Source organism: Sorex araneus, chromosome 2 (genome assembly GCF_027595985.1).
Source record: "Sorex araneus isolate mSorAra2 chromosome 2, mSorAra2.pri, whole genome shotgun sequence".
Taxonomy (NCBI): Eukaryota; Metazoa; Chordata; class Mammalia; order Eulipotyphla; family Soricidae; genus Sorex; species Sorex araneus.
The window spans coordinates 24,253,044-24,275,752 of record NC_073303.1 but is presented as its reverse complement, the minus strand read 5'-3'; the positions used below and the strand labels follow the sequence as shown (position 1 = coordinate 24,275,752).

The 22,709-nt window shown below is 39.8% G+C and overlaps 1 protein-coding gene across 1 annotated transcript in view; it reads right to left on the bottom strand.

Moving 5' to 3' along the window:
- Window positions 1-8,953: 8,953 nt before the first annotated feature.
- Window positions 8,954-22,709, bottom strand: part of ADTRP (androgen dependent TFPI regulating protein) — a 76,474-nt gene continuing 62,718 nt past the window's right edge. The window contains exons 5-6 of the mRNA XM_004619965.2: window positions 16,338-16,489; window positions 8,954-8,988 (exon numbers count right to left, since the gene is read on the bottom strand). Of these exons, the coding sequence (XP_004620022.2) occupies window positions 8,954-8,988; window positions 16,338-16,489 (187 nt within the window). The remainder of the gene's footprint in view (window positions 8,989-16,337; window positions 16,490-22,709) is intronic.

Genomic DNA, 22,709 nt, shown 5'->3' with positions numbered 1-22,709 from the left:
GGGAGATTCTTCCCAAGGTCCTTAGGGAGTTTGTGGTGCTGTATACTCCAGGGTTTCAGACTGTTAGCTGGCAGAGCTAGGAGGAAACCAATTTGCATTGTTTTTAAGCCATCCAATCTGCAATCTTTTGCTAGCAGACCAAAAACAGTATAGATAGAAATAACCACACTGTTTCCAGTCTGTTGCAACACAAAATCATTTATACTGTAAGTAAATCTTATTGGAGTTAGCAACGGCAAGGTTTTAGCTAAGTATTCATGGAGATCACTTAGATACTGGGTGAAAAGTCTAGCTTGATGCAATTCTATGCAAGGTGCCAAAACTATGGGAACTGTGTAAGGGAGGAAGAAAGAGAAAAAACAAGTGCGGATTATGGGAAGAGGTCAGGGAAGGCAACAAGTTGAAATCAAAGATCTGCCTGTCCTGGGTACTTCTTGCACTGTAGCACTGTTGTCCCATTGCTCATCGGTTTGCTCGAATGGGCACCAGTAACATCTCCATTGTGAAACTTGTTGTTACTGTGTTTGGCATATTGAATACGCCACGGGTAGCTTGCCAGGCTCTGCCATGTGGGTGTGATACTCTCTGTGGCTTGCCAGGCTCTCCAAGAGGGATGGAAGAATTGAACCCGGGTCGGCTGTGTGCAAGGCAAACGCCCTACCTGCTGTGCAATTGCTCCAGCAAAATACAGGACCTTATCAGACTCACAAACCCAGCTCCTTGTAATACACATGAGCCTCAAATTTACTTCCGTTCCATCTCCCTAATAAGCAGCACAAGTGATTCATGCACTTCAGACATTTCCAGTAACTTCATTAGCTTACACAGGAAAGTTCCCTTTCACATAGTTAATACATTCACTCTAATAATCCCTGCATATCCTGGGACAGGAATGAACTCTATGTTTGCTTTTTGTTTTAAAACAGGGCTTTTATTCCCTTTATTTTAAGATTTACACTAAAATTCACAGCCCTAAACTCCAACGGAGGGAAACTGTGACTAAATTAGTGGCAGACAGATCTCCCACTTAGCTTGGTGACATCAGTTACTCAAAGGTTGACGTGGCAGGAAAAACCTAACACAGGAAAATACAGGCGATGTCAATGCAATCTCTTTACAATGAAAAGAATTTTATTTAACATTTAAAAATTGGCAAAGCCATGTTAATGTATATGTAATATGGCAACAGAAGTGCATTTTAGAAGGGAGCTAGAGATCTTTCCGTATGGAATAAAACACATGTAGACTGAGAGTTTTCAGAGTCACTTACCAGATTCCTGGCAAGGTAAAAGTCATACTGTATTTGTTTTCCTGCCTCTACGTCATCGAACTTCATAATTTGAATCTTAATAAAATTAAGTGTTGAGTGAAAACAAATCCCTAAAGTGTAACCAAATATATCTGCTCAGGCCAGACTTAAGCCTCAGCGGAAGGTTTTGTAAGCTCTTGTAGTGGAAGCATTTTTTCTCTTCTTCCTGTCAGCATCTCAGAGGAGCTGAGTCTAACAGAACAGCTGCTAACAGTGAGCTGAAAAAACAAGACGTGGTTCTATGTTCCCAAAGGTGTTGCAGGATGGGAGGATGTAAACCTCTAATCTTAAATGCAAATGGTCCAAGTGATGACAACTACATCCCTGCCCTCAGGCCACGCCATGCCTATGGTCAGGTGATACATGTTAAAGTGCCTTGTTCAGTAGAGAAATAGACTCCGATAGTATAGTACTTGAATTCTCTTGTTGGACTTAGAAATCATGTACATTTTTTTTATCTCAAATAGAAAAATTAGAAAATGAAAGGACAGATCCTTATCTCTACAACTCTTGAGTGTTAGTCTCCCACTGTTATTTTATATTCCACAGATGAGTGCGACCTTTCTATGTCTGTCTCTCTCTTTCTGGCCTCACATTCTGGGGAAAAAGGCAGCTCAGACAGAGAAGGGAACACCAAGTAGAGGATGCTGGGAGGACCCATTCGGGTTGGAAAAGGTGAACTAAAAGTAGACTATAGACTGAACATGAAGGCCACTCAATACCTCTATTGCAAACTACAAACACCCAAAAGGAGAGAGAACAAAAGGGAATGCCCTGCCGCAGAGGCAGGATGGGGTGGTGGGGGATGGGGTGGGGGTGGCGAGAGGGATACTGGGATCATTGGTGGAGGTGAAAGGGCACTGGTGGAGATGGGTCAACAATCACTGTATGAGTGAAATGCAAACAAAAGTTCATAAGTTTGTAACTGTACATCACAGTGATTCTCTAACAAAAAAATTTTTTTAAATTTATTTATTTTTAATTAGTGAATCACTGTGAGGGTACAGTTACGAATTTATACATTTTTGTGCTCATGTTTCCCCCATACAAAGTTTGAGAACCCATCCCTTCACCAGTGCCCATTCTCCACCACCGGTACACCCAACATCCCTCCTACCCTCCCCAATCCCATCTCCCCCCACCCCACCCACAGTGGCAGGGCATTTCCTTTTGTTCTCTCTCTCCCATTAGGTGTTGTGGTTCGCAATAGAGGTGTTGAGTGGCCACTGTGTTAAGTCTCTAGACCACATTCAGCCCGCCTCACCCTTCCCCCGCATGGCCTCCAACTGCATTATACTTGGTGATCCCTTCTCTGAGTTGCTCTCTCCCCAGAATGTGAGGCCAGCTTCCAAGCCATGGAGTCAACCTCCTGGTACTTATTTCTACTATTCTTCTATTCTTGGGTGTCTAACAAAAATTTTTTTTTAAATGAAAGGACAGAAAATAATGGGATCTGAAGCACATATTAATAGTACGTGTGCTTCTTCTAAGTTTCAAAGTACATTGTATTTCTGGAGATGTCTCTCAAGAAAGATTAAAATCCAGCGGTGGAGTAGAAATTGTTGGTCCCGGTAGATGTTTGGATTTTTTTTTGGCAGCCACATCCAGCTTGGAGGTGGGGCACATGATACGGGGGCTCCAAGCAAAAGTTCCAGAGGCAATGCTCTCCAATCCTCTGAGCCATCTCCCCAGCCCATGAGCTTCAATTCTGATGTGACCATGAGACTGTCTTAAATCTGAGTGTCAACCAGATTTAAGACAATTTATAGATTTAAGCTCTATATTATACACTGTGAACTGTGAAAAAGACACAGTGGTGTGGAATCACCTGGCAAAAGCAGTCAGTGTACTCTTAATAAGTGTCCATCTGTCTTCAACACTTCAGGATCTCTGGGATTGGTTGATAAGATTTACTTGGCAGGCGGGTAAGAAGGAATCTTGGGAAAGTTCAGCTCTGTCTAACGCTCTTCAGGACTCAGTGAAATCCAATTGTTTTTCCCCTTTGGCTTTTGCTCTGTTTCCTCTCTTCTTAAGAATGGTGACAACCCAGTACCACATTTTATCCCCAACCATTAAGCAAGTCTAAATTCCTGTCATGCCAGCCCCAGAAAAATGAAAACTGGAATGAAACAGAATGGCATGTCACAGCTATGCCTCCTCTTTCCACTCCTCCAAAGGCATGCAGAATGTTGTTGACCCGTCGTGACTGTATAGCTCTATTTTGAGATGCTCTAACCATAGTGAGCTCCCTCGGGGAGGGCTGGAGAGCCAAGACACATACTCACATGGTAAAACATGGTGAACAAAGTGAGGTTTGTTCTCAGAGCCTGCACGTAACCCTTCTGTATGTGTTCCCTTTCTCACAATATCCCCATTTTTATGCAGTTAACCATATCATCTCTCACATTAAACCTTGCGTTTATCAAATATCCTTCTTTGATCTTTGAACATGAGTAAGTCAACAGGTCACCTCATGAGCATCTATATATTAGATTTGTGTCTCCCTATGAAAGGGAAGACAATCTTTCTAGGAGATTACTCTGGTTCATTAGTAACATTTAGGGTGACAGGAAGAAAAGTGGCTTTTTGTGGTCCCAGAATATTCAGGCCATTAAAGTGCTAAAGAGTTCTCTGTTATGATGATGTTAAGAGTCAGACTAGATCAGACTCCATTGATAGCAGCTGTTAACTATAAAGAGTGAGTAAGCAGGACCTAAAGGATCAATTGTCATGTGAACAACATTTATCATTTGTGTTCTTTAGTACTTTCACATGGTGCAATTAGGTCTTGTTAAGGTCATGGACAACATGTCCCTTGCCTCAAGGAATCTGCAAAAAAAGAAAAGAAAAGAAAAGAAAAGAAATAGGGGACATGAGATATCTTGGTCCTGAGCAGTTGTGTTCACTATTTTAAATGGTGACTTTATTGAATCAAGGTAGGTATTATAACATGATTTAAAAAAAAGACTCAAAAATAATTTCCCCTGGCTTCTATATAGTGAGAAATTGGATGAGGATTTGGATTAGACCAGGTCTCTGCTGTAGTTTACGTTCTTTTCTAGCATCCCATGCTGGTATGGATAGAAGTGGAGAGAGAGTCAGTTGAGGCAGACTGATGGAATGCTGGTAGAATTGTTGTGACTATAACTGAAGGAGGGAATAAGCCCAAGATAATGGTAGAGCAAGTGCTAAGCATGTACAAAATCCTGAGGTTGATCTCAGCGCTCCATGGCCTCCCAAGCATAGCTGGGTGTGGTCCTGGTGGCTCCCAAGGATTGCCATGTATGACAGTTACAAAAATTGAGGTCCAGAGAGATGGTACAGTGGGATAAACGCTTGTCTTGCCTGTAGTCAAGCCTGGGTTTGATCCCTGGCACCCCAGGTGGTCTTCCAAGTACTGTCAGGATCCCTGACCACAAGCTGGGAGTAAACCCTGAGCATTGCACACACACACACACACACTCCTCTCTCTCTCTCTCTCTCTCACACACACACACACACACACTCCTCTCTCCTCTCTCTCTCTCTCTCTCTCTCTCTCTCTCTCTCACACACACACACACACACACACACACACACTAAAACTTTCTAGATGTGACTTTCCAGTAAGTTCTGATTTGACAGCAAGTTATATATTCCCTAGTAACTGGCAGAGACCACCGTTCAGGAAGTGTCCCCACTTTAAGGAAAATCTTAGGGATAGAAACAGAAATGTATTGAAAGCAAAGGAAGGAAACTGGATTCATTTTTGTTTTAGGGAGACAGAAAATAAAAATTCCTGATGGTTCATCCTCCTTTTTGCTGTCATCCTAATTTCTCCAAGGGAAGGAAAGACAAAGCAGGAAGGGCTGTTATTCAAGACCAGGTTATTCCCTGCCGTGGTCCCTGCACCCACTGCCTGTTCAGCAGAGGATGTTCAGGGACCCCAAGGCTGAAAAAGACAAGCTTTAGGGGGGAGGGGGTGGGGGCTGCGGAAGGGAGCCAGGCGTTTCTCCCTTCCCCTCAGAATCCTGGCCAGTTTCAATTTACATAACACAGCTTAATCCTCAGAAACAGGAGCCATGAGGCAGGTCTTTCTCTTTTTTCCCCCCCCCTCCAAGACACGGAAACCTTTATTTTCTCCCTCCACCACAAACCGGGGCTGTTAAATAATATTGGATAATTGCACCTGTCGTACTCCCCATATTGTGCTGAGGAAAAATAATTGCTGGTTTTCTGCCTTGCAGTTTAGCTGTGACTCCATCATTTGACTCGGAGCATGTCATTTTCTCCCATTTTAGACTGTGTACAGTGAAGCCGAGTGAAAGGACTCACGGATAGCAACCCTGCATGTGTGAGTGGGCGCCGGCCTCATTCAGCAGCGATTTCTAATTTATACAGCATTGAAAATCCACGGCTATAAATAAACAGTTCTGACTGGCTCTGCTGCCTACTCAAATGCTTTATTAAAAAAAATAAAAGGCACCACCAACTGCATGAGACAGGAAAACAATGTCTGGCTATGGATTCTGATTTCTGACACTTGGACCTGGGGGCGTGTGCGAGGGGTGGGGGCGGGGGGGGGGGAAGGCACCCAGACAGGCTGACGTCAGTGCTCTGCCAGGCAGCCTTCTGGGAGGCTGGCCTCTCTCCTCCCTCCAGCCCCCTCAGCAGTCCCACGTGCAGGCGCGATGCGTTTGGGGATTACAATGTATGAAACTGACTTCCTGTTATGACAAATATTGCAAGCAAGTAGGTGCAGGATTGCTGAAAATAGCTTGAGAAATGCATGACCCTTTTGCAGGGAGGGAGGGGACTAATTATTGTTGAGGCAAATGCGTTTACTGTTTTCCCCAAGTTTGACTACAGAGACTGAGTACCACTTGGCTGGACCAGTCTATGCAGCAGATGGGGTCACCGTTCCCTCTGAGAGTTTTCACTGAGCAGGAGTTCGACCACCTTCTAGTGTCTAGTCTTGTGAAATCATGCATTTAAAGGCACCTACAATAAAGAGGAAAGAACGTGGGCTTGGGAATCAACCATCGTTGTGACCTTGGTTCAAGGCTTCTCATCCCGTCCCAGTGGTATGCCTGGACTTCTTACACAGACTGGAGAGGACCAAGGATCTATTCCCATCACTTCTCAAATATTCGTGCAGCTTGGCAAAAACCTTATACCCTGGCTTCAAGCATGAAAAAGAGAAAACACAATAAATCAGGCCCTTAAATTTTTATTTTTCCCAGAAATGATTTTTATAAAATTTCTAGCACACAGTATCAGAAATTATGATCTCATTGGCAAAATAAGGACAGAATACTGGTTTGTGGAGATAGAAAAGAGATTGTGACGTGCACATGGTTGTAAATTATACAACGCTATACAGATTTTGTTGCCAGTGTTAGGTAATTACTGTTATTGCTTTGTAATGTATTTCCTAACTATGACAGGCCTAACACTAGAAAAATTTTAATAGATGTTCAAAAAGGGTTCACTGCTTGTCTTTTGTGGCTTCTTTATTCGGCTCCTGCAGAACTGATGAAACACTGCGTGCTTGTGTTTGTGCTCAGTGGGAAAGGGGTATGAGGCATTTTTTGGTGTTGGAATAGATATTATACAGAGGTCAGTCATGCAGCAATCAAAGTTTAATTTGGTCCCAGGAAGAGTGAAGCCACAAATAGAAACGTGAAGGTTGAGTGTAGCCCAAATCTTACTATGACTTGGAGAAGTACACAGCCCAAGTCATCTCTGCAGTGTGGAAAATTTGGGTGATCTCCTGTGAGCTTCACACTTGGGGAATTTCCACCTTGACAACTGTTTCTAGGCTCTTGGTGAGATCAATGGCTCAGAGCAGTCAAGAAACAGCAGTTGTGAGTGGTATTTCTAGCTCAATCCAAAAAGACTCAGGGCCCATATTCACATGATAGAAAGAGTAAGAACCAGGCCTTGACAATGGACTTGATAATTGTCAATGTCAACTTGGTCTCTATCTTAGTCTTCTTCGGGATTACCCATCCTACTGAGATCCTGCCCTCTTCCCTAAATCCTCAAGACTGCTCTCAATGTCTAATTGAACCATCATTCCTCCTGTATAATGTTATGTGGCCCAACACCAGAACTCATGATCCAACTGTATGGATTGGTGACAGTAGAATTGAACATATTTGCCCCTTAGACAACAGTGATTTGAGAGTTTTTTTAAATGTTCCTGTAAGTAAAGAACTATAAAATATCCACTAGAAAAAGCAGAGCAGGGTTCATTAATGTGCATATTAAGTTACATAACAGTCTGCTTTGTTAAACCATGAACTAACTCAGTAAGGTGCATTGTCAAAAGCAGCCTCAGCAATCTTCATTAATCATATCACTTCCTATTCAAATTATGCTGCAAGTAAAGTGTACATTTATTTGATGAATTAATATTTGAGTGATATTAATTATTTTAGGGCCACACCTGGCAGTGCTCAGGATTTACTCCTGGCTCTGCATGCAGGAATCACTCTGGTGGAGTTGGGGGAACATATGGTGTGCTAGGAATAGAAATCAGGCTAGGGATAGAATGTCTGTGTGCAAGGCAAGCACCCTACTTGCTGCATTACCTCTCTGATCCCAGAGTATAGTATATTTTAACATTGTCGCCCACTTGGCAGAGCCTGGCAAGCTACCCGTGGTGTATTCGATATGCCAAAAACAGTAACAAGAAGTCTCACATGGAGACATTACTGGTGCCTGCTCGAGCAAATCCATGAGCAACGGGATGACAGTGATACAGTGATACTATATTCAATGTTTATACCTGCTCATAATATCTGACCACAGGGGGATGGATTTCCCAATATGTTGTATAATATTTTCTCTTTACCCTAGAAAATTTGCTATCATACCAAATAGTCAACTTCAGATAAATCAGCTCTAGTTCTGTCTTGGTCAGGGGTAGAAATCAGTGAACAATCCATTAAAATAGCTAGCACAAGAAAATGCTTATTTTAAAGAATGTTGGCATTATTCAAACGTGGCAAAGGAGTGGGCATTAGAAGTTCTAAGAGGAAAAAGCTATTCTCTTGGTTCTGGGATTAATTGTCTGGCCTCACACTGGTAACTTCTCATCTAAGTTATTAGCATCCTTCTCTGTAAAGTGAAGGGTTTGTATGATCCTCACTACTGTCTTCTCTAAACATTCTCTACATCAACTCTCTGTGAGCAGTTTTGGACGTTGACCATAGCCCATTCTCCACAGAGGTCAGATGAAGGTTACAAATTCTGAAGAGCAGGAGTTGTTTGTAGTACATCCATTAAACCTTTCCAAAGAAACCAAGAGTTCACAGATTCAGCTATCTCCATATTGAATTCAAATATCAGCCCCTGTTACTTTCTATTTGCTATGCTGTTCAATGCTTCCCTCCACCACCGCACTACCAAAGAAAAGAAAGAAAGAAAAAAAGAAAGAAAGAAAGAAAGAAAGAAAGAAAGAAAGAAAGAAAGAAAAAAGGAAAGAAAGAAAGAGTAAGAAAGAGAGAGAGAGAGAGAAAAGAGAGAGAGAGAGAGAGAGAAAAGAGAGAGAGAGAGAGAGAGAGAGAGAGAGAGAGAGAGAGAGAGAGAGAGAGAGAGAGAGAGAGAACTCAAACGCCTGTTTTTCTTCCTCCTTAATTCTTGGAAAATGGTGTGTAATCACTTCCTCTTTTTCTTTGGCTGTGTCACTTCACCTGCACAAACAAGAACAGAGAGAAACCTCAGACCCAGGATTTCCCTACCAAATATTGTGGTGTGGGTGGACATTCAACCCTTACTTGGATCAGTAGAAAGTTGAGGGATTTTGCACAAAACAAGAAGGTATACTGTAAGGAGAGCCAAAACCAAAACCAAAACCGAAAAAAAAAAAAAGCCAAATCAAATCATACACCACTGCAACTAAAGGAGAAAGAAGCAAAGGTACTGCCCCTCCCTTTGCCAGTCATACAGCTTCCCACATGGTGCCCTTTCCTGTCCTCTGGCTTCTGAAAATATAGTATTTGACATTCGGGATTATTTTTATTCAATATACATTGGTATATTGTATGACTATGCATTGGTATATCCATATTCAGTGATTACAAATTTTTCCATTAGATTTGAAAATACTAAAACTGTTGTTGTTGTTGCCAAGTGCAATGAATCCTATCTTGAAAATCTTTTTCAACTAAATTTCTCATTTATTCTGGGAAATAGAGCCTTTTAAAGGAGTCTTGACTTGGTATTTGCTACAATGACCTCAAGCTCCTAATTCCATGCTTCACACTCTGAACAGAAAACATTAATTATACTCTAAATAGAAAACATTAAATATATTCTTCAAATTTTATTTTGTTGGAATTGTCCTTCAGAGGGCTTAGAAAATGATAACAAATCATTACCTGTGACTTTCTCAATACACTGATTTCCCTCCTGAGCATACAGCCATTCTGTCATCCATGTCTTCGTACCTTTTAGCCATTTAAAGGGCAATCCTCTCCTGCCTCCTTCCATCCATCAATCTAGACTACCCCCTTACTAATTTATCCAGCTTTATAGACTTCATACTGCTTTCAATTATGCTCTCACTTATCAAAGAATTTTGATGTGAACTATCTCTTCTCCAGTTGAGGTTTTTTTTTTGTTATACCTTTAAGTAGAAGCAGTATCTCCTTATTTCTGAAGTTTACACATTGGACCTTTAATGAGCTTTTTTTTTTAACTAAATCGCACATAATTTCCTCATGGTCAAGAGTTCAGTTAATATAAATTTCTCATATTTATTCCACTGCATGGCTCCTAAGACTTTATACATATTAACTAACCCCAGGGCCTAGAGTCTAACCGCAAATCACAATTCCATTTCTCCACCCTCAAGAGCCAAGCTTTAAGTCACATTTAAAAATTGCGACTAAATATGAAGAGAAGCAGCTCAGGCAAAGTAAAGATAGTGGGAAATTACTTTGAAGGAGGAGATCAGGTGGCTCTTTTCCTTGGATGAGTCTCTTACACCCAATACTACGCAGCATTAAAAAAGTCCCATATGCCCAATACACAAAGAACTACCCTCTCCAACTGTGTTTCCAGGTACAAAAGTTACTTTATTTTGTATGGTATGTTTATCACAGAAATCATATTTTTCAAATGTGTTTGTAGCTAATGGGAAGGATCTTCAGTTATGAATGTCATGGAGCTTTAAGCTTGAGTCTTCAAAATTTACCTATGACCATATTTCCATAGTGATCATGAAAAAGAGCTAGAGATAAGCTGGAAAATAGGAATTACTATACTTTCTTATCAAAAAAAATTTTACAAAATGATTTTAAACTTAGGGGGAATTGTTGCTTGCTATCACCCGTTATTTCATTGAGGGGAGTTTTCCCAGTGATTACATTTTGGTTATTTAGAAAGTTAGAATCAACCCTGACTTATTTATGTTCCTTATTTATCCTGTTAAATAGTATCAGAAAGTAGATATATTTTCAGGACATACATTTAATATTCAGCTTGTGCAAGTTTACTGCTGACACAAAAAAGTAATCATTTTAAAGCAATACCACTATGCATACTGTTTGTAATTTATGCCTAAGCATTTCAATAGATCCACAGAATAAATAAAAATAGTATTCACAAAGCTTTACACACGTGTATATACAACCACATAAACTGACAAACTTGGTTATGAAAACTTCAAATGCATCTACCTAGTGTTAAGTGTGCTGACTTGGACACGGATGAGAAGGCTGTTAGTTGGGGCATGAGGAATTAAAGGCATGAGTTTAAGCATCAATGAGTAATAATAGTGCAAAATTAATGGAATGGAGACGTTACTAAAGGCTGGATGGACAAGGGACAAAACTGAGGAAGTGGGGGAAGAAATAATTTTGAGTAGACTGACTTTGAGGAAGAGAAGACGTTAGGATAAGAAAAAAAACGGATATATTCTTCGCAATGACCATTCTGAAAGTCTGAAGATCTAGTTACTTCTAGATGAATCTACATACCAGTTACTTCTAGTTACTTCTGTATGAATCTACATACCCTCAGAAATTGTCCCACACATTCCAAGTTTACATTTGATTCCTACTCTCACATCCAATCACTGCTCTTGTCAGTCTCTTCAATTTTTACCCAGGGACAGGAGACAAAAAGTGGGTAGAGGCATTCTGCAACTGTGGCCAGCACTACCCTCAGTGCAGTCATTGCCCTGGGAGAACCCAAACCTGAACAAGAATGTTTGTAGACCAATGATAAGGTTTACATATTAATAAGATAATAAAATATTAGATACTAATAAGTCAGAAGGAGTCCAGGGTCCTGCAGCATTCAGGACCTTGTCCTTGGACCAGCATTGCCAGTGTTTCTTGAGTACATTAGAAGCAGAAGCACAAGCCATCACTCTACCTCTACTCAAGCAACCTACATTTTTAACAAGAGTCTCATAATTTGAGAGACATTTAAAGATGCATAAGGAATGCTATTCTCTGACAGTTATTATTTTTTGGGGGAGGGGAGATTTTTGGGTCACATTCGGCGATGCACAGGAGTTACTCCTGACTTTGCACTCAGGAATTACTCCTGGTGGTGCTCGGGGGACAATATGGGATGCTGGGGATTGAACCCGGGTTGGCCATGTGCAAGGCAAATGCCCTACCTGCTGTAATATCACTCCAGCCCCCTCTGACAGTGATTTTTAACTTTGATTATAAACTAAAATAACTGGGAAGCTTTAAAAAAATCATCTGTCCCTATTTCCAGAGACATGGATTTAGCTGTCTGTAATAGGTCTTACTATCTTGTTTGTGTGTCTTTGGTCTACACCTGGTGGTGCTCAGGGATCTCTCCTGGCAGAGTTTGGGGGACCATGTGGTATTACAGGGATTGAATCTGGGTTGGCTGCATGCAAGGCAAATGCCTTACCAACTGAACTATGTATCTGATTCTAGAATTGCTATATACAGAGTGATTATATGTGAAGTTCAGATTAAGTCCAACTACTGCTAGATGCTAGTGATGCATATTGGGAGAGTCTGGGCTGATATTTTGTGACAACTCAGTACTTGGCTGGTGACTCTCAAGCAGATCACAGTGTCTTGGGATTTCAGAAAAAGATTCCAGCTATTTCTAACTCTGATTTGCCTGATCTCTATTTCATTCTGTCCATTCATAAGTAACTGCACTATCTTTGTCAACCTAGGCCCCATTGCTTCAAAAAAGGAAGTTTTTACATTTAGTCACCATCAGCTGGGAAAATTGGTAATTCATGTATAAAATTGGAAGTAAAGAGTAGAATATCTTATAGAAGTTTTTTGTTTTTTTCTGAGAGAATGGTATTAGGATTATTAGTGATAGGCCTAGCCCTATACACCAGACCTAATTCATAGCACTTGACACTTCAATTTATGGCCTTATATTCGAAGGGTGTCACTGGTGTTATCTATATGAATAACAAGAGAAAAGCTACTGAATTTCCTGCCCAGGATCACAGGACTACAAGTAGCATGACCAATGTAGGAACCCAGGCCATTTGGCACAGAATTCTTCCTCTCGCTCCCTCACTAAGGTACTTGAGTTTCTGCTTTTAGCTAAAGATGTAAGAAGTAAGAATACAGGGTTAGTCCTAGGGCTTTACAGACTAGGTAAAAAACTTGTTTAGAGAGACATAGAACTACTGAGAGGGATTCACGATGGAGGAATCACACAGTTGATCAAGTTAGACTAAAGTGAACCATACGCACACTTGAAAAGCTGGTTGAAACAAGGTCTTTACTAGGCAAGCTGAATGGTTACCCAACTTAGTGGTCATCCTCTGAACTGAAGTGCATTACCACAGGTTCTGTGGTTAGATTGTGGCCAAAGGAGGGAGAAAGCGATAATGTTTGACTTCTATTTCAATGCTCTTCTCCCTGTTTTGTATTACTTTTCTTAATATGCATTTTATTTTCAACACTGCTACCTTAAGTGTACCAAAGGCTCACTCAGCCATGCTTCTTGGACTCTGGCAAATACTTGATTCCCCAGTTGTTAGAATCATACTGTGATCACTCTCTCCAGAATTCCTTTGCATGAAGTATCTTCTTGAGACCAAAGAGAAGAGCTGTGGAATGTCTTTCTGTCTGCATTGATGGATGCATTGGGTGAGTTAATGAAAATGGAGAATCAAAAATGGATGATGCATGGTCCTAATCCGTAAGAAGTGCAAAGACAGATGTAAAAACAAAGGGGCAGGCCAGAGGTTATGTCTGGGGTAAAAGTTGAAGAATAGATATAATGGAAGAGTGGTTGTTGTAGAGTAAAGAATATGAAAGGCAGAAGCCTATGAGGCAAGGCCAATGCATGTAAATGTGTGAAGCAAGATCAATATATGTGAAAATCAAAAAGTTTGGTGGTATTGGGGAACACATTGGGAAGAAATGTAAGACCTGAGGCAGAAACTGGCTCATAAAAACCCTGTATGCAATTCCAAGGACTTGTGTTTTCATCTGTAAATTGGGTAAATACTCAAAGTGTATTATGCAGAATAAGAAATGAACAAATGTGTTCACATAGATAGCTCTGATTAGTTTTAGGCAGTTTAAGTGTTCACTTTCACTGAAAATTTGGTAATTTAATTTCTCTTTTCATTCTTATCCAATCATTTGTAATTAATTCATTGTCACTGTCACTGTCGTCCCATTGCTTATCGATTTGTTCGAGCAGGCACCAGTAACGTCTCTCATGGTGAGACTTATTGTTACTGTTTTTTGCATATCGAATACGGCACGGCTAGCTTGCCAGGCTCTCTGAGAGGGGTGGAGGAATCGAACTTGCAATTAATTACTGTTCAAAAGTATGTTTATCAGTCTTTTCTGCTGCTATCATAGGAGGTTTTTTCTTCTTTCTGTTTTGAATATAGAGAGGAAAGACATAAACACTACAATATCTCACTTATGTATTGTCACAAGATCATTCACCTACGTATAATGTAAATGAGGATTCATATGTTGATATTGACCTAGTTGTCCAGTGGGATACAATTCGAGTGAAAAATTGCATATAGTACTAGCATTTAGGCTTAATACCTGGAATTTTTGTTGAAAATAGTGATCCTCAACAATATTAAATGGGGGAGTGGAGTGATAGTACAATGGGTAGGGCATTTGCCTTGCACGCGGCTAACCCTGGTTCTATTCCCAGCATGCCATATGGTCCTCCAAGCACTGCGAGGAGTAATTTCTGAATGCAAAACCAGGAAACCCTTGTGCATCTCTGGGTGTGACACAAAAAGAAAAAATAAAACCCCAAAACAAAAAGACAATATTAAATGAAACTAAAAGTTATTTTTTTAATTCAATTGATGCTTAAGGTTCACTGCAGTGCAACCATCATTATTAAATATGTTGTACTTGATTAAAAAAACTTACTGTTCTCTAAAATCTAAGTAATTGGGTTTCTTATATCCTATTTATTTCAAATTTCCAGTGTTATTCATTTCTTCTTTCCTATCTATCTTTGTTAAAAAAATATTTGAAGAAGTTATCAAAAATCTTTATCTTTATCTAGAACATCAAGGAGGAAAATCTAGTCAGAATTAGATATTACCATATCTGAGTGTCAACACTTTCTTCCTGGATGATTTCCTGTGATTCAGATTCCTGATTTTTGAAGTAACCTTTAGTATTTTGTGTTTTGAATGTCTTCTTTTCAAGAAGATTGCCTTTGAGATTTTTGTAACCAGTTAAATTTTCCTAGATTAAGCATCCTGTGTGCAAGCACTCATAGACACACAAAACCAATTGCAGTTTTATTTCTCTAGGGTCTCTGTCTCCTCTCAGAAAGACACATTCTTGTACTGAACCTTCTGAAACTGTCATTTTTTGCATACACGGGCTTATGTTTTCACACCAGTTCATAGATTGGGTAGAAGATGCCACTTCTGCCATTTCTATTTTGATAGAACAGAATGGCATGTGGGTGTGTGATGTGGGGGACTGTATGTGACTCTTATTTTCCTTTCTATCGAAATTAGGGTAGAGTTCCTGCACTTCTCCTTAGATTAGGGGGAAAATCATGAGTTTTTGCAACCCAAATTTTTGCCAAGTTGTTTTCCCAACCAAACAATATCCTGGGGGTGGGAGCAGGTATATTCTTCTTTCACCTGAGTGGTGAAAGAAGAAAAAAGTCTTTAATTTTAGAATCAACCAAGATCAGATTGTTGTTTTTGTTCTTATGGGAAAAAAATGGTTCTACTTACCTATAATTAGAAATCTCTGCTTTTTTCTGACATTTTCCCATTACCCAAGTCCCTAAGTGAGAATTCCAATCTCAAGTACAAGATGTGATTTTTACCTGATAAATGTTTTAATAAACGGTGAGAAGCACCATAATAGAAGAGGAACAGGAACTCATCTAAAAGTTAGAAGGGCTAAGAGGATCATCTAGACTCAAACCCCTCAAAAATAAAGCCTTGACATTTCAACAGTTTGCATTATGAGTTATTATGATTCATCCCTTTCATAATCAGTTATTATTATCACTTATTATTTCTTAAGCCTCAAGAGAGGGAGCCCCTGAACCCCTACTATCTTTTGTTCATTTGTTTTTTGGGGGGCAGGGCATAAGGAACAGTGATAAGGGCTTACTCCTGGCTCTGCACTCAGAGATCACTTCTGCTGGGGCTCATATGGAGAGCCAGGGATCTAGTCCAGGCCAGCTGCATGGAAGCAAATGCCCTATCTGTCCACTGTACTCTCCAACCTCATAAGCCCCTGTCTTCATGCTGAGAATGGAGACATTTTACTCTCTGGGTGCTAAGTTCTCTGATAAAGAGTTTTTTTTTCAGTATTTCAGTTAACTCATGGGTTATTGGAGGGAAGTAGGTTGGATGTGATGTGGTCCTCGAGAAATGTAAACATTCCCTAGGAGTCTCCTTTGCCTACATTGGTAAACAGAATCTGGGTTCTTTAGACAAAGGCATTAAGCATCACTGTCTTTGCCTTTAAATTCATTTTTCCTTCTCTTTCTAGTATAAAGTGAGTGATCCTAAGAAAGAGTATTTCTGTTGATAAAAAGGAAACAAACTGACCCCATTTCCAGAAGTTGAGCTTCTCTCCAAATACGTAGATGCCGATGATAATGATGTAGCTGAGGAAGAAGAAGGCTGCAATTCTCACTGAGCTGAGTTTGGAAAGCATAGGATACACCCATGTACCTGTTTTAGTGTAGAGCCATGTAATCCTGCAAAAAATGACAAGTCACAATGATTAGGAAAACAGAGAGGGGGGCATTTTTTAAAAGATATTTATTATTGGATGTTAGAAATCTTTTTTTTCTTTTGTGTCACACCCGGCGATGCACAGGGGTTACTCCTGGCTTTGCACTCAGGAATTACTCCTGGCGGTGCTCAGGGGACCATATGGGATGCTGGGAATTGAACCCGGGTCAGCTGCATGCAAGGCAAACGCCCTACCCGATGTGCTATGGCTCCAGCCCCGAGGGGGGCATTTTCAACTTAATACAGTGGAGTTCTGAATTCTTGTCAGATTAAGAGAAGCCATGGGACATTTGTCAGCAGGCAAGATGTCCCACACAACTATAGAAGTCAGTCTTTCCTGGGTAAATAGACATTAGTGAGATTTCTGTTTTCACAAAGTAGGTTGGTTATTTTAATGAATCCACTAAAACTCAATGTTAGTTGAAGGTTATGGGAGACTATCAAACTCGTTATTAGCAAAAGAAAAGTGTAAGAATAAGAATTTTTTTCCTTTGAGGAGTATAACATGTTGAACATATTAATTGAACCTGTTAATGTGCAGTCTATTTACTAGCTCTCATCCAGATAAGTGGGGCTAGCTTTTCTGTAGATTAAGTCAAATATTAGCTTGTTAATTATTCAAGTCTACTGAGGTCAGAAGGGCTGAGAAGAAGCATTGTTGCTCTGATGTGGGGAAGGCATATATTAGTTACAATTTATAACTGGTTAAGAGAACAAAATCTGGAACCAGGCATCTATGATTCATACTGTCACTTATCAGCTACACACATTACCTTGAGTAATTTATTCAACTTTTATGGTCCCCTGCCTTCACTTTACAAAGCAGAGGTGCAAATGGCATATACCTTACAAGGCTGTTGTAAAGATTAAGGAACTTAATGCATAAAAATTACACAGAATAGTGCTTACACATTATAACAATTTAATGAATTTAAAAGCTTCTTTCCTTGGAGGGATGGCACAGTGGGAGTCTTCTCAGCAACCAGTTTTTGAAGCTGCTCATCTCCTGTAACAATTAGGTGGGCTAGGTTATGGTTCAGGAACAACATTAAAATTTGAATGGATACCCCGGGTTGTCAAAATAATTAAGATGGAACAATAAAATTATACATTTAATTAGGCTTTCAGAAAAGCAAATGTGATCTTGACTGTTCCAAAAACTAGAAGGAAAATGGGCACTGGTGGAGGGATGGGTACTCGAGCATTGTATGACTGAAGCACAAGCACGAAAATATGTAAATCTGTAACTGTACCCACATAGTGATTCATTAATAAAAAATAATTAATAAAAAAACCAAAAAACTTGAAGTCTGAACAGACATTTCTCCAAAGAATATTGTCATTAATGCTATTAATCAGGGAAATGTAAATAAGAACTACAAGGACATAGCACTTCACAATATTGTCGTATGTCTACAATATTTTTAAAAGCCTTAAAGGGGGTATGGAAAAACAGAAAAGTTTTGTAAAACTGGTAAGAATATAAAGTGGTAAAACTACTGTGCCAAACAAGTTGGCAGTTCCTTGAAATATTAAACATAGAATTAACTAGTAAAACAGTGGTGGCGGTGGTAGCAGTGGCAGCGTGGACCCTGGGTGAGCATTCCTAAGAGGCAACCATGTGGGATTCAAATGCATGGAACGCTGTTAATGCCCTGCCCACAGGTTGGAAAGGTGGAGGGCATGGCTTCCCCAGCAGGTGACCTCTGATGCAGCTGCCAGTTATACTCCCCCACAAAGCCCATAAGATCGATTTCCAAAAGGGCTCCACATAGTTATTCTGTAACAGCAAAATGGAAGGGAATATCCTAGAAGGGGAAGAAGAGATCATCACCTCCAGACTGCGACAGGCACTATGGGAAAACAGCCCAGAACCCCACCACCAGGAATGGATGAATATAGGAGTCTTGAAGCCTCAACAATGAATACCCACATACAAAATCTCTTTGAGAAAAAAATTCAGAAATGAAATGGTGAGGATGAGATCAAAGAAACAGTGGAATGGGTAGCCAATCAAATACAGGAGAAACTGAGAGCAGAAGTAAGAAAATTACAAACAGAAGCGTCATTAATAAAAAATTTGTTGGATGAATGAAAAACTCAATGGGTGATCTCAACTGTAGAATAACAACAGCCAAGGATAGAATCAGCGAGCTTGAAGATGAACTGCAGAAGATGAGCTGCCTATTCAGGCAACAACAAAATAGCTCAATGGTTGGCAGAACTATGGGGTGAATTCAAGAGAAACAGTGTAAGAGTCATCAGAGTCTCAGAGGGATAGAAAGGTAGCACCAGCAAGGTAGTTACAGTTAAAGACATCATTGCTGAGAAGTTCCCAGAGCTGGAGAATGCAGGCATCCAGATCCAAGAAGCCCAAAGGTTATCAGCTATCAGAGACCCTAGTAAGAAGTCTCCAACACTTATCCTAGTCAGAATGACAAATATTATAGAGATATGTGTATTCACAAAATAAATTATATGGACTCTCTCCTGCCACGTGCATTTGGTGGCCATGAGCCTCTTCCCCACCCTGGCCTGCAGCCACCACCAACAGATGCATGAAGAAGGGAACAGGACCTTCAGGCTGGTTGGTGATTAGTTGCAGTTTATTCCAATCTTCATCCCACCATCTATTCCATTCTCCCTGTGCACCTATTCCAATCTCACTGAGTACTCCATTCTAGTTTCACACTTTGCCTCATTCCCATCTCCTCCTGTCCCCATGTTCCTCTCATGTCCAGTCTTGCAGCAGCCTTAGTCTAAAGCCCCACCCCCAAAGAATGGGGGGGCAACTACACCTAGGTAGCACAGTCAACATATGAAAGCTCTTTCTTCTGGGAAGTTCTTTTAAGACAAAGATTTCCTCCTGCTAGGAGATCCACTCAAGGACAGAATTTCATCTAAGGACATAATTCTCCTTTCCTTAACCCATAAACCATCATCTTAGATTTACTTCTTAATAATCTTTCTAGTCACTTTGTACAGACACAGTAAGAGATATATTAAGCTTATAGGGTGGCTCACCTAGGGACATCTCACTATAGATCCCAGACTATAGTCTTAGGGCCAGATTAGTCCTTCCTAACCCTAGCAAGATCCTTGTCCAGTCACTTCTCTTTGGACCATGACAGAATTCATCCACAACCATGCTCTTAACTTAATGTAAGTTTTATGGCACTTGGCCTGTCCTATTTTGATGCTAAGGTAGTTTACAGCTTGCCCGAGGTCCATCCAGTCCCTTTACTGGGACCCTGTTTTGGGGGTGCTAAGAACTAAGGGCAACTGAGACTTAAGTTGAGTAAGTATGACAGATTTCCAGAAGTAATTATAATTCAGAGTCAATTAACTCCCAGGCATAGCATTAACTGTCTTCCTGTGTCTATACAAAAAGACCTTTCTCTAAAGTAAACTATGCAAAAGACATAAGGGAAGAAGAAAAACAATATTTAACTTATAAATACAAAATTCAGAATCCTTAGAAGGATTTGACCTTATAAACCACAGGCCCGATTAGAGAAAATGAGTGAATAACAGATAGAGAAAGCAGAGCACAGAGAAGTTAAAGATGAATACTGAGGAAATTGGAGTTATTTGGGAGCATTGTGATAGGGTATACACAATAAACCTAAGCTCCTTGAGGCAGATATAAACCAATGTTATCCTACAGAGATACAATATTGAAAGCAGCAAGATCGAGAAGAAAATTACACACAAAGGAGCATCCCTTATTTATAGCAGACCTATCGCATGAAACTCTTCAGGCCTGAGGGCAGTGGTGAGATATAGTTTTAAAAAACTTAATGAAATGAAGGCCTCACCAAGAGTATTTTACCTGGCTAGACTCTCATACAGGTTTGAAGGAATGATACACAACTTCATAGATAAACAACAGCTCACAGAAACTTCATAGACTCAAAACCAACCATAAAAGAAAGACTAAAGGGGCTGCTGTAAGACAAGACAATCCCCCAGAACACAACAAATTTCTACAGAAAGATGGCACAAAACCCCATAATAATAATCTCTCTCAATGTCAATGGAGTAAATGCACCAATTAAGAGACACAGAGTGGTAAAATGGATTAAGAAACTAAATCCAACATTCTGATGCCTATAAGAAACACATTTAAATACCATAACAAGTACAGATTCAAAGTACAAAGCTGGAAAACAATTCTTCAAGCAAACAACTCCTTGAAAAAGGCCAGGGTGGCTGTAAAAGTATCTGATGACATAGATTTCAGGTTGAAAAAGGTTAGAAAGGACAGTGAAGTCCATTTCTTAATAATCAAAGGATATGTACATCAGGAAGAAATAATATGTTTGCACTCCTAAAAGTATACACACCCAATGAGGGGCTACCAAAATATTTAAAACTGCTAATAGACTTCAAGGAGGACATTGGCAACATCACAATGATAGTTGGAGACTTCAGCACTGCCTAGTCACCTCTTGATAGATCAACAAAGCTAAAACTCAGCAAGAAAATACTGGCTTTGAAGAAAGAAATGGAAGAGAGAGGGCTAGTAGATATGTAGGTATATACAGGATTTTTTATCATCAAAAAGTGGAATACACATTCTTCTCCAGTACACACGGGACATTCTTCAAGATAGACCACATGCTGAGCCACGAAACATGCATCCATAAAATCAGGAGATAAAAAATGTATTGACAATCTTTTCAGACCATGATGCACTTAAAATAGAAGTTAATCACACACAGAAAATGGAAAATTGAATCAAACACCTGGAAATTAAACAGCTCAGTTCTGAAAATTAGTGGGGTAGAGAGGAAATCAAAGAAGAAATCAAAGGAATACAAACAAATAAGAATGAGGACAGAGCTATAAGAACTTGTGGGGCACAGTAAAAACAGTTTTAAGAGGAAATCTTATAGCTGTGCAAGCATTCATCAGGAAGGAAGAAAAGGACCACATAAATAACTTGATGTGGTTAAAGGGGCCCAAATTAAGCAGAAATAAGGAAACAGTAAAACATAGAGTAGAAATTAATGAGATGGAATTCCAAAGAACAATCTAAAAGATCGATGACCAAGAGCTGGTTCTTTGAAAAAATAAATAAGGCTGATAAGAGAGAGAGAGAGCGAGAGAGAGAGAGAGAGAGAGAGAGAGAGAAAGAGACAGACAGACAGAAAGAGAGAGAACCCTAATAAAATGAATCAGATATGAAAGGGGGTCATCACAACAGAAACCCCAGAAATTCAAAATATCATCAGAGATTTCTTTGAGAAACTGACACCACTAAACAAGAGAACCTAAAAGAATTAGATAAATTCCTGAATTCCCATAACCTCCCAAGGGTGAACCAAGATGATCTAAAATAACTGAGCAAACCTATCACTATGAGGAAATTGAAACAGTAGTCAAAAGTCTTCTCCAAAACAAAAACCCAGACCCAGATGGATTCTCTAATGAATTATCCCAAATCTTCAAAGAGGACTTACTGCAGATACTTTTCAGACTTTCCCGGTAAATTGAAGAAACAAAAACACCTTGTTTCTATTAAGCACGTATCACCCTGATACCAAAAGCAGACAAACACCACAAAAAATCAGAATTACAGACCAATACCGCTGATGAACATAGATGCTAGATCCTCAACAAAATACTATCAAAAAAGATCCAACAATGAATTAAAAAGATCATATATCATGACAAAATAGGTTTCAAACTGGGGATGCAAGGATGGTTTAACGTTTATAAGTCAGTCAACATAATACACCATATCAACAAAAGAAAAAATAAAATCCATATGATCATATTTATAGTACAGAGAAAGCATTTGACAAGATCCAGCACACATTCATGATAAAAACTCAACAAAATGAGAGTTGAAAGAACTTTCCTCAGTATAGTCAAAGCCATCTACCACACACCCAGAATAAGCATTATCCTCAATGGGGAAAGATTAAAAACCTTCCCTCTAAGATCAGGTGTAAGACAAAGTTTCCACTCTTACTACTTCTAATAATTGTAGTACTAAAAGAGCTTGCCATAGTAATAAGGCAAGGAAAAAAAAACATCAAATGCATCCAAATAGGAAAGGACGAAGTCAAGCTCTTTCACTATTTGCAGATGACATGATACAATATTTAGAAAATCCTAAAGACTACACAAAAAGGCTCCTAGGTACAATATATTTGTATAGTAGGGTGGCAGTTA